Source organism: Octopus sinensis, linkage group LG7, assembly GCF_006345805.1.
Source record: "Octopus sinensis linkage group LG7, ASM634580v1, whole genome shotgun sequence".
NCBI classification, from domain to species: Eukaryota; Metazoa; Mollusca; class Cephalopoda; order Octopoda; family Octopodidae; genus Octopus; species Octopus sinensis.
The window spans coordinates 6,704,280-6,716,066 of record NC_043003.1 but is presented as its reverse complement, the minus strand read 5'-3'; the positions used below and the strand labels follow the sequence as shown (position 1 = coordinate 6,716,066).

The 11,787-nt window shown below is 42.9% G+C and overlaps 1 protein-coding gene and 1 long non-coding RNA gene across 2 annotated transcripts; both read left to right on the top strand.

The window, feature by feature from the left end:
- The first annotated feature begins 3,726 nt into the window (after positions 1-3,726).
- On the top strand, positions 3,727-4,676 carry LOC118764159. The gene is made up of 3 exons (XR_004999943.1): positions 3,727-3,925; positions 4,180-4,298; positions 4,335-4,676. It is a non-coding gene; the product is annotated as an uncharacterized LOC118764159 (long non-coding RNA).
- Positions 4,677-9,822: 5,146 nt separating this feature from the next.
- On the top strand, positions 9,823-10,842 carry LOC115213952 (ceramide phosphoethanolamine synthase). Its single transcript, XM_029782954.1, has one exon. It carries the CDS (start codon positions 9,823-9,825, stop codon positions 10,840-10,842), a length of 1,020 nt encoding a protein of 339 aa, XP_029638814.1.
- The last annotated feature ends 945 nt before the right edge of the window (positions 10,843-11,787 follow it).

The window sequence follows — 11,787 nt, the reverse complement described above, 5'->3', positions numbered from 1 at the left end:
TGAACAGCTATATGCACACATACACACACGGCAGTAACTTCCACCTACCGAATTCAATCACAAAACTCCGGTTGGCTCGGGGCTATAGTAGAAGACACCTACCCAAAGTGCCACGCAGTGGGACTGAACCCGAAACCATGTAGCTAGGAAGCAAGCTCCCTAACCACACAGCCATGCCCGCGCCTACATATGTATATACATATGTAAACATATCTATATATATATGTGTGTGTCATCATCATCATTGTTGTTTAACGCCTGCTTTCCATGCTGGCATGGGTTGGAAAGTTTGACTGAGGACTGGCAAGCTAAGAGGCTGCACCAGGCTCCAATCTGATCTGGCAGTGTTTCTACAGCTGGATGACCTTCCTAATGCCAACCACTCCGAGAGTGTAGTGGGTGCATTTTATGTTCCACTGGCATGAGGACAAGTCAGGTAGTACTGGTATTGACCATGCTTGAGTGGTGCTTTTACATGTCACTGGCACAGGAACCAGTCACTTGGCACTGGCACGGGAGCCAATCAAGCGGCGCTGATAATGGCCACGTTCGAATGGTGCCTTTTATGTGCCATTGGTATGAGAACCAGTCAGGTAGCACTGGCATTGGCCATGACAATGACTTCACTTGACTCAACAGGTCATCGCAAGTACAGTTTATTGCCCAATGATTGAAGGGTACTCTTAAAGGGGCCAGTTATGCTGCACTGGCATAGGCCATAGTTACAGTCTCACTTGGCTTAAGAGGTCTACTCAAGCACAGCATACCTCCGAAGGTCTCGGTCACTTGTCATCACCTCCATGAGGCCCAGCATTCGAAGGTCGTGCTTTACCTCCTCATCCCAAGTCTTCCTGGGTCTACCTCTTCCACAGGTTCCCTCTACCGCTAGAGTGTGACAGTTTTTCACGCTCCTGTCCTCATCGATACGCAACACATGACCATACCAGAATGTGCCAACTCTGAGGGTGTGTAAGGTGTGGGCCTGTGAGACATGCATACATCATCATTGTCTGCATGTATATACATGTGTGTGCGCGTGTATATATATATATATATATATTTTTTACTTGTTTCAGTCATTTGACTGCAGCCATGCTGGAGCACCACCTTTAATCGAGCAACTCGACCCTAGGACTTATTCTTTTGTAAGCCCAGTACTTATTCTATCGGTCTCTTTTGCCGAACCGCTAAGTAACGGGGACATAAACACACCAGCATCGGTTGTCAAGCAATGCTGGGGGAACAAACACACACATATATATATATATATACATATATACGACAGGCTTCTTTCAGTTTCCGTCTACCAAATCCACTCACAAGGATTTGGTCGGCCCGAGGCTATAGTAGAAGACACTTGCTCAAGATGCCACACAGTGGGACTGAACCCGGAACCATGTGGTTGGTTAGCAAGCTACTTACCACACAGCCACTCCTGCGCCTATCATCATCATCATTTAGCGTCCGCTTTCCATGCTAGCATGGGTTGGACGGGTCAACTGGGGTCTGTGAAGCTGGAAGGCTTCGTCAGGCCCAGTCAGATCTGGCAGTGTTTCTACGGCTGGATGCCCTTCCTAACGCCAACCACTCCGCGAGTGTAGTGGGTGTTTTTTACGTGCCACCTGCACAGGTGCCAGACAGAGCTGGCGAACGGATGGTGCTTTTACGTGTCACCGGCACGGGGCCAGGCGATGCTGGCAACGTACACGAACGGATGGTGCTTTTACGTGCCACCGACACAGGGCCAGACAGAGCTGGCAAACGGCCACGAACGGACGGTGCTTTTACGCGCCTATATATATATATATATACACACACCCAGAATCATGCTAATAGCTTAGGAGGGAAATTTAGGATTTCTCAGTTTATTGTGAATCGATTTTGGTAAAACTTTTCGCAGCTTGTTTGCACACTCTGGCAACACCATTGTTATGTCTTGATTATTCTGTGTAACGTCCTTTCTTTTTTATTTCAGATTCTTCAGTTTTTGGGTGAACCACGGTAATAGCTTTTGAATGAAAATAGCCCGTCTAGACATTTTCTTTAAGAAAACGATGAGTAATGATACATATTTAGCAGGCATTGGGTGTATATTTAACAGAGAAGCATAATATTGTAACATTTATTGACATAATGAATTATTTAGCCACATGATTCCCAGTTTGACGCATAACTTCAAAAACCCTCTTAGTCATGGAATCTGTCAATTTCTTAATATTAGCAGGTTGCACTGCCTCTGTTGCAGCTTTGATGATCACCCATAAGACATCTTTCAACATAAGTTGGCGTCCTTCGGCATAAACATCGTGTTTAATGATGGACCAAAGATTTTCAATAGGGTTGAGATCTGGAGACGCTGGCGCCCACATCATCAACCTTTCACATTGTATGCCATAAGACCCTAGTAATATTTGGGTGGTCCTAGCAGAGTGGGAGAGAGTGTTGTCATGCATGAATATGAGATTGCTTAGAAGTGACAGCAGTATGTCATCTGGCTAGGGACCCAAGACTGTAGCAACCTACTGCAATCTTCAGAAGATTGCAGTAGGTTGCTACAGTCCCTTTAACCCCGTCAGGCACCGCGACTGGGGCCAACAAGTCTGTCCCTAATGATACCAGCCCACAACATGACTCTTCCACTCTGTTGTTGACATTGTAAACATTGGTGACTCTCATCTCCAAAATAGACCCAGCCATCAGGTACATCTGGTTTCGTCAGTGAACAGAAGACAACAACTGTCATATACTTTTGGGGGCCCATTGAAGCCTCAAACTCCCGTGATGAGGCAGTTTCAGGGATCCTCGCATTGTCCCTTGGATGTGATTTCTGGAGGTGGGGAAAATGGCTTTGCTTGTATGTCCAGGTTTCCCACATAACTTGCAGCCAATGTTCCTTAAATCCTTAGCCATCAGTCTTGGAGTTCCCACAATCGGATCGTTTCGTCTTTGGCGAAGGGTCCTTCAGGAATTGGCTGTGTCCACATTACAACCTAACTTTTCTGCAATGACATGAAGAAAGGTGTCTTTAGCACTTTCCTTGATGATGACAGACCTTTCTCCATTGTTAAGGCCTTTCCCATGTCACATTGTTCTTAGAGGGGAGAGACGCTATTAGCGTGGTTCACCCAAAGGCTGAAAAATCTGAAATAAAAAAGAAAGGAAAAGGACCTTACACAGAATAATGAAATCATAACAATGGTGTTGCCATAATGTGCAAAACAGCTGGGAAAAGTTTTATCAAAACCGATTCACAGAAAACTAAGACATCCTAAATTTCATTTCTAAGCTATTAGTGTGGTTCTGTGTGTGTGTGTGTGTGTGTGAAGGCGCGTGGCTTAGTGGTTAGGGCATTCAGCTCATGATTGTAAGGTCGTGAGTTCGTTTCCTGGCGACACGTTGTGTCCTTGAGCAGGACACTTTATTTCACGTTGCTCCAGTCTACTCAGCTGGCAAAAATGAGTTGTACCTGTATTTCAAAGGGCTGGCCTTGTCACATTCATGCTGAATCTCCCTGAGAACTACGTTAGGGGTACATGAGTCTGTGGAGTGCTCAGCCACTTGGTCGTTAATTTCACTAGCAGGCTGTTCCGTTAATCGTATCAGCTGGGACCCTCGTCATCGTAACCGATAGAGTGCTCTTATATGTATATATATAGGTGTATATCCTGTATTGTAGAATTAACCACATCTTTTCTAGGAGTGATGTCATCTAATCTGAATTTTGCTGTTGCTCCATAATCATCTCTCAGTTACTTGTGTGGGGCGTTAGTACTGTGTAGAGCACTCACACAGCTGGTCAGGTACATTCATATTATAGTGGAGATGTTTATGACCATTGGTGCCACTGACAGTTTGCAGATATGCCACAAGATTTAGAGAAAAATGCCTGGATATTTAGAAAACTGTGGTTTCTAATCAACCAATGGTATGTTGTAATACTGTTTGAAGGCGGCGAGCTGGCAGAATTGTTAGCATGCCGGGCGAAATGCGTACCCGTATTTCGTCTGTTGTTACATTCTGAGTTCAAATTCCACCGAGGTCGACTTTGCCTTTCATCCTTTCGGGGTCGATAAATTAAGTACAAGTTACACACTGAGGTCGATCTAATTGACTTAATACCTATGTCTGTCCTTGTTTCTCCCCTCTATGTTTAGCCCCTTGTGGGTAATAAAGAAATAGGCATGTTGTAATACTGTTACATAATATATAAAATCTCTGTATTTGATTTTCCAATTTGTGTCATTAGTTATAAATACCCTCAAAGTTATCTAATTAGCTTATAATTAACATGTCATTAAGTATGATCATTTCTAGATGAAGATCAGAAATGTAAGGAACATAGTTATCTTTAGGTTCATTGATGTAAACTGAACCTCAGTGTTTTAGCTTATCTGGGTTTTTGTGTGCCTTATCTTATTAACTGTAATATTACAAACAGTTGCATTTAGGGCACCAATGATGTGCTGGAGAGTCCTCGTGTATTTGTGTCTGTGTTTACCCCTGGCATTCATCACCTGTATGACCAGGCGTGACTTAAGATAAGTATCAAGTTATTTTAGAAAACTTGTGAAGCTCACATCTGGTTGCTTAATAGAAAACTCGCTCTTAAAATGTTCATATTTAAGATGTACACTTTTTTTTATGAGAATATTTTGTTGAATTATGATCCAAACAATAAGTTGATAGTGACATTAATGAAACAAAAATTAATTATTTATGAAATGTTTGGGCATGGCTTTGTGGGTAAGAAGTTTGCTTTGCTATCGGTTCAAATGCATTGGGTGGTACTGTAGAAACCTGTCACACATGCGCGTGCACGCAAGCGTTTCTTCCCGCAGACTTTGAGCTGACCACAGAAATTTAGTAGAAGAAAACTGGAACCTGTTAAGAGACCATTCATAGCAAAGTTGAAACCATCTCGCAGTTTATAATACCTATTTCTTTACTGCCCACAAGGGGCTACACACAGAGGGGACAGACAAACGGATTAAGTTGATTATATCAACCCCAGTGCGTAACTGGCACTTAATTTATTGACCCCGAAAGGATGAAAAGCAAAGTCGACCTCGGCGGAATTTGAACTCAGAACGTAAAGACGGACGAAATACCTATTTCTTTACTACCCACAAGGGGCTAAACATAGAGGGGACAAATAAGGACAGACAAACGGATTAAGTCGATTATATCAACCCCAGTGCGTAACTGGTACTTATTTAATCGACCCCCGAAAGGATGAAAGGCAAAGTCGACCTTCGTGGAATTTGAACTCAGAACGTAGCGTCAGACGAAATACCGCAAAGCATTTCACCCGGCGTGCTAACGCTTCTGCCAGCCCGCCATACAGTTTATAATACCCCTACCTGGATCTTAGGAGCCACGCCATCGTAAGTGTTGGTCCTTGCCTTCAATTTGAAAGTAAGGATTAACTTCAAAGTTGACATAACAGTTTCAACATCAGCTATGGTAATATTAATATTTCAGAGTTAAAGTGGTGTTGCCTGGTGCTCAGCATGTTGCAGAGGCAATCGTTAGGTCATTGTTATAATTCCTGTTCTGAATCGTGTGTTGTGTTCTGGAGTAAAATGCTTCCTTTCCTGTTGCTGCTGTTCACTGAGCTGTAAATGTGTAACTCTGTGACAGAATGATGTCCTGGTCAGGTGTGGTGCTATTGTGATCTCATTCACTTCCAATGCCTTGCTGACCAGCATTGCGAATGTTGAAGTTCGAGACACACTTAAGTAATACTACTTCAAAAGCAAAGTCTCTCATTAATATCATTACTCTTTTACTTGTTTCAGTCATTTGACCGCGGCCATGCTGGAGCACCACCTTTAATCGAGCATCTCGACCCCGGGGCTTATTCTTTTGTAAGCCCAGTACTTATTCTATCGGTCTCTTTTGTCAAACCGCTAAGTAACGGGGACATAAACACACCAGCATCGGTTGTCAAGCAATGCTAGGGGGACAAACACAGACACACAAACACACACACGCATATATATATACATATGCATATATGCGACGGGCTTCTTTCAGTTTCCGTCTACCAAATCCACTCACAAGGCTTTGGTCAGCCCGAGGCTATAGTAGAAGACACTTGCCCAAGGTGCCATGCAGTGGGACTGAACCCGGAACCATGTGCTTGGTAAGCAAGCTACTTACCACACAGCCACTCCTGCGCCTTAAGAAAGAATTAATTATACTTTTGAATTCTCTTATTTCTGCATCATTATTTAATGCTGGTGTGGGTTGGATGGGTTGACAAAGATCAAATGAGCCATTAACCAACATAAAACTCTGATGTTTGTTTTGGATGCCTTTCCTAATGCCGACCACTTTACACAGTGAACTGAGCACTAAGAAGATCACCAAGTAACCGGCATAGAAAGATCCCTCAACTGAGATGAGGTGCAGGGTTGAGAGGGTTAATCTGTGACAGCAGGGCAAAGAACAGGTGTCTTGTAGACACATGGCTATCCTAGTTGGAAACGAAAGATAGAGTTGAAGTGTCAGGGTATACTCTCTTATAGCACGCCAGGCGAAATGCTTAGCGGTATTTCGTCTGCTGTTACGTTGTGAGTTCAAATTCCGCCGAGGTCGACTTTGCCTTTCATCCTTTCGGGGTCGATAAATTAAGTACCAGTTACGCACTGGGGGGTCGATGTAATCGACTTAATACCTATGTCTGTCCTTGTTTGTCCCCTCTATGTTTAACCCCTTGTGGGTAATAAAGAAATAGGTATACATTCTTACTACCAGAAAATGAATAAAGGGTGGATTAGGGATGCCTGAGTGGTAGGTTTCTCGTTAATACAGGAAACCCTACTCTAAACATCTCTCACCTCCAATTTCCGAAAACCCGCAAAGAGAGTGACTAACAGACAGACATGGTGAATCTCAGTTGTAGGGGGAAGGAGAAATGAATTGAAAAGGTGGAGGAGGAGGCAGAGAGTGAGAAACCGTTTGATAAGACTTTACTATTGAAGAAGGTAGTGAGTTGTAGAGCATCGGCTAGAATCTCTTGTAGATTCTGTGACTCTGCTTTAAGTTCAAAGTCAGCTTCCATTTTTTTGTTTGTTTTGGGGTTGATAGGATAAGGTACCAGTTATGTACTGAGATTGATGTAAATTGACTTTTACTTTCCCCTCAAAATTGCTGGCCTTGTGTCAAATTTTGAAACCATTAAAGGCAAGTGAGTTAGCAGAGTCAAAAGAGGTTTGATGAAGATGTTTTGTGACATTTCTTACGGCTGTTTAGATCAACTTTGCCTTTCAATATTTCGAGGTTGATAAAACCAAACACCAGTTGAGCATTGAAGTGCATGTAGTGGACTTACCTCCCCTCCTAAAATTTCCGGCTTTGTGTCAGAATTATTATTGAGAGAAGGCATTCAAGTTGGCAGACAAATGTTTAGCAATTCTTGCAGGCCAAATGTTCTGAGTTGGAATTCTTTCATCCTTTTGCAGTTCAATGAAATAAGTACCAGTTGTGCACTTCGGTTGATGCAATAAGTTAGTCCCCCTCCCCTCAAAATTGCTGGCCTTGTGTCTGTAGTAGATGGGATTATTATTAGTGGTCAGTGGCTGGATTCTTTTGTAGGATGATAGTAATTGGTGAGAGGAGGTTATCTGCTGACCAGTGACCAGTGGCAGGAGGTGGTGGTGGTCGTAAATGGAGCAGACTGAATCTGTTGCTTGGTTCTTGGCTCAGCTGCCCAGGTTGTGGATACTTTTCTTTCTTCTATGAATGTTGCTGGTCCTGCAAACGGTTATTGGACACTGCTTTTTTCTCCTGATTATAAGAAAGGAACTCGAATGGTCCTTCTTCCACAAAGGTCTCAGCAATTATCTACAACCAAATGTCTTTGTGAAGCTTGTTTCCCAACTATGTAGTCTCGGGTTGAATGCCACTGTGTGGAAGCTTGAGCAAGTTTCTTCTATCGGCCCAAGGCTATAACCGAAAGTATTTGCCAAAGGTGCTATGCAGTGGAACTTAACTCAGAACCATGGGGCTGAGAAACAAACTTACTACACAGCCATGCCTACATCATCATTATCATCATCATTTAGTGTCCGTTTCCCATGCTGAAATGGTTTAGACAGTTGGACTGGAACTGGTGAACTGGAGAGCTGTGCCAGGCTGCAGTCTGATTTTGGCTGGGTTTCTATGGTCGGATGCCCTTCCTAACACCAGAGACTCTACGGATGTTAGTGGATGTCTTTTATGTGTCACCATCATGGGTGCATTTTACATTTCACTGGCACTGTCCACAAGTTTTCTCAAGCAAAGCAAACTGCCAAAGGTCTTGATCATTTGTCATTGCCTCTGTGAGACCCAACATCCAAAGATCATGCTTCACCACCTCATCCTATGTCTTCCTGGGTCTACCTCTTCCACGTGTGTGGTGCTTTGTGTGTCCTTCACATTGACTCTGTAAATGTGTATCACCATTGTACAAACACGGTTGTTTCCAGTCTTCTATTTCTTTACTACCCACAAGGGGCTAAACACAGAGGGGACAAACGGTGCATAACTGGTACTTAATTTATCGCCCCCGAAAGGATGAAAGGCAAAATCGACCTCGGCGGAATTTGAATTCAGAACGTAGCGGCAAATGAAATACGGCTACGCATTTCGCCCGGCGTGCTAACGCTTCTGCCAGCTCGCTGCCTTAATAATAATGATGAGGATAAAACTCTGCCAGCAGACACTGAAGTTGCTTAGTTTATAGTATTGAACCTGAGATCACCTTTGTGGAAATTAAATTTGTTTACGCTGCAGTCATGTCCTTTGCTTTTCATTAACAGATAAAGTACCAGCGATATGCTGAGGTCTCTCTCCTTGCGTCTGTGTTAGTAATAAGAGGGAGTTGCGACATAGTTTGCCAGTTGAGAGGAACAGAAGCCGTTGTAATTGCTGTAAAAAAAAAGATGAGGAAACAAGCAGATCTGTGGTTGGTGTTATATATGAATTGCCGTGGAGGCGCAATGGCCCAGTGGTTAGGGCAGCGGACTCGCGGTTTCGATTCCCAGATCGGGCGTTGTGAGTGTTTATTGAGCGAAAACACCTAAAGCTCCGACAGGGGATGGTGGTGATCCCTGCTGTACTCTTTCACCACAACTTTCTCTCACTCTTACTTCCTGTTTCTGTTGTACCTGTATTTCAAAGGGCCGGCCTTGTCACTCTCTGTGTCACGCTGAATATCCCCGAGAATTACGTTAAGGGTGCACGTGTCTGTGGAGTGCTCAGCCACTTACACGTTAATTTCAAGAGCAGGCTGTTCCGTTGATTCGGATCAACCGGAACCCTCGTCGTCGTAACCGACGGAGTGCTTCCATCCATATGAATTGCCATAGCTTTTTTTTTATATATATATATTTATTTAGTCTGGGTAACGGTTTGTATGTAAATGGCCCATCAAGCTCGCAGGCTGCAGACTTGGAAGCATTCCGTAGAAGCACTTCTGCCCAACTGAATGCTTCTCATTGATTTTACAGAGAATAAGCTCCTGCCATCTAGCGACAAATGGGAGATAACTGAATGTAAACAGTGCGTGAGTAAGTGTTGCCATGTGAACAAGAGGAGGTAAGTGGAGGCGTAAAGTGAGTTGTGAGAGAGAGGTGGTTGGTGGTGTGGGGGAAGGGTGGGCCTCGAGTCACTCACATTCAGAACAGTTTGCGTGTCCGATAAACAACAAAAGTTGTGAGAGGCCTCTGCCGTCTCCGTCGCTCTTACTTCGTCGATTTCTAAACTTTTAAACTTTTCTTCCCCCTCCCCCCCAACTCATGTTAAACCCAGTTTGCCAACAAATTAATTGCCAAAATGACGAACTTACCAACAAACTTACGAACTTCCAAACATGTTTTTTACATAGTTTTGTTCATTGTAGCTATTTATTTTCTCGTCATGGATATTATCCTCTACGTAACTCTACAGAACAGCGTACTCTGCGAAAAGAACGACGGCATGTACTCGCCCTTCCGTCCTCTTACCGTGAAACTGCTAATGACGGATCCGCTCGACCACTGGATTACAAGTCCACTCATGGAATTTTTTGATGAACTCACCGGATTCAGTGGTGTTTTTTACTTCATTACTCCAAACATGATAAGTATTTTCCACATGTGCCTCACTATATTGTCTGGTAAACTCGTCAGTTCACCTTCCTTATACACCCGTCGGATTGCCGTGTTGGTCTTCCAGATGCACGGTCTGTTGGACACGCTTGATGGAATAGTCTACCGTGCAAGAGCAGGTAAAGTGCATTTATTTCAATCGCATCGCTCCTCTGTGGGTTACGTTATCGACGGTGCGTGTGACACGATTGGTGGCACGGCGCTCTGTATAGGACTGGCCGTTAATTTGTGCCGTAACCCCCCCTCTAAAAGACAACAAAATACCTTACCTTGGACAAAAACTGACCTACTGATGGACAGTCCAAACGGGGCTGCTACAATTACTGAAAAACAAAATGGACATGTGAGCAAATTCACGGCTTTTTTTCGTTGCTTTTCATTTGGTATGCAATTACTTCTCGCGGCTGCCATGTGGGACAAAAGTGTAGCCAGACTCTCAGCTATCCTCCAAGTTCCAATCAAAGATCCCGCACAAGCTGCTCTTCAGGTAGAATTGCTACACTCTTCCAGTACATCTATTATATTTTTGTTGTGGCGATACTCCGCAGCCATAGCTTTACTTCAGATGGTTTTGTTTGCTATTTTTATAGATAAAGTCTGGGAATTCCTCACATTTATCCTTTACATCGGCTGGCCCGTCTTAATTGCTGTGATTTTTGTTACTGAACTCCATATAAGAGCTTTACGAGAGAAATTGCACATGTAAATACTCACACACACACACACGAACTTTGTCTAGCCCCGTGGACGGAGCAGAAGTTTATTTAAGATACTATGGAAATATTTAAACTAGAAAAATTTATTTATCCACTACAACAAAGGAAATAAAGTTCTTATTGGAATTTACAATCTGATAAACCACCAATGCCATAAAATTAACTGAGAAATCTGTAAAAAAAAACAAAAACTCCTAAAAAGTGGTAATCGAACTTTTGAAGTTAAATTTGGTTTCTCATGAATTTACCTGAGGCCAAACAACTTTTCTGCGTCAACAGCCAAAACAACAACAACACAATATATCTTCTTTTTCTATATTTGTACTATAACAGACACATGTAAGAGGAATTCTGGAGTTCAGTAGGAAAGCACGTGATTCCATAATCGATCTTTTGGTCAAAGGTCTTCTACGACTGCTTCCGGTTGACCTATAACTTCTGAGGGTAGAATTGGGGTACGGAAACTGTACCGATGCCCGTCACTCACGCGTACATATATATATATATATATATATATATATATATATATATATATATATATATATATATATATTTGTGTGTTTATATTTACAACGGTTTAACAACATTTGGTATTCATGTTATGTCCCAGAACTATCGGTTCGACAAATTGATGTTATTGTATATGAGTAGACCCGCAAAGGTGGTACCCCAGCATGGTTGCAGTCCAGTTACCTATACATATGTATATATAGATGGTACTCAGTAGTACATTCAGAGTTTGTTGAAAACCATGATTTTTAAACTCACTTCGATGTCAGGGTTTGTTGTTAACGATTGCTTATCTCCAGCAAGGAACAGACTGAAAACACGCACACACACATACATGAATGCATGTATATTTCAGTCGCTGGACTGAATATATATACACACACACATACACATAACAGACACAGACGTGTGTGCGTGCGTGTAAA

What these genes read in the sequence shown, in the direction of transcription:
- LOC115213952 (XM_029782954.1), top strand. Translation starts at nt 9,823, where the DNA reads ATGACGAACTTACCAACAAACTTACGAACTTCCAAACATGTTTTTTAC.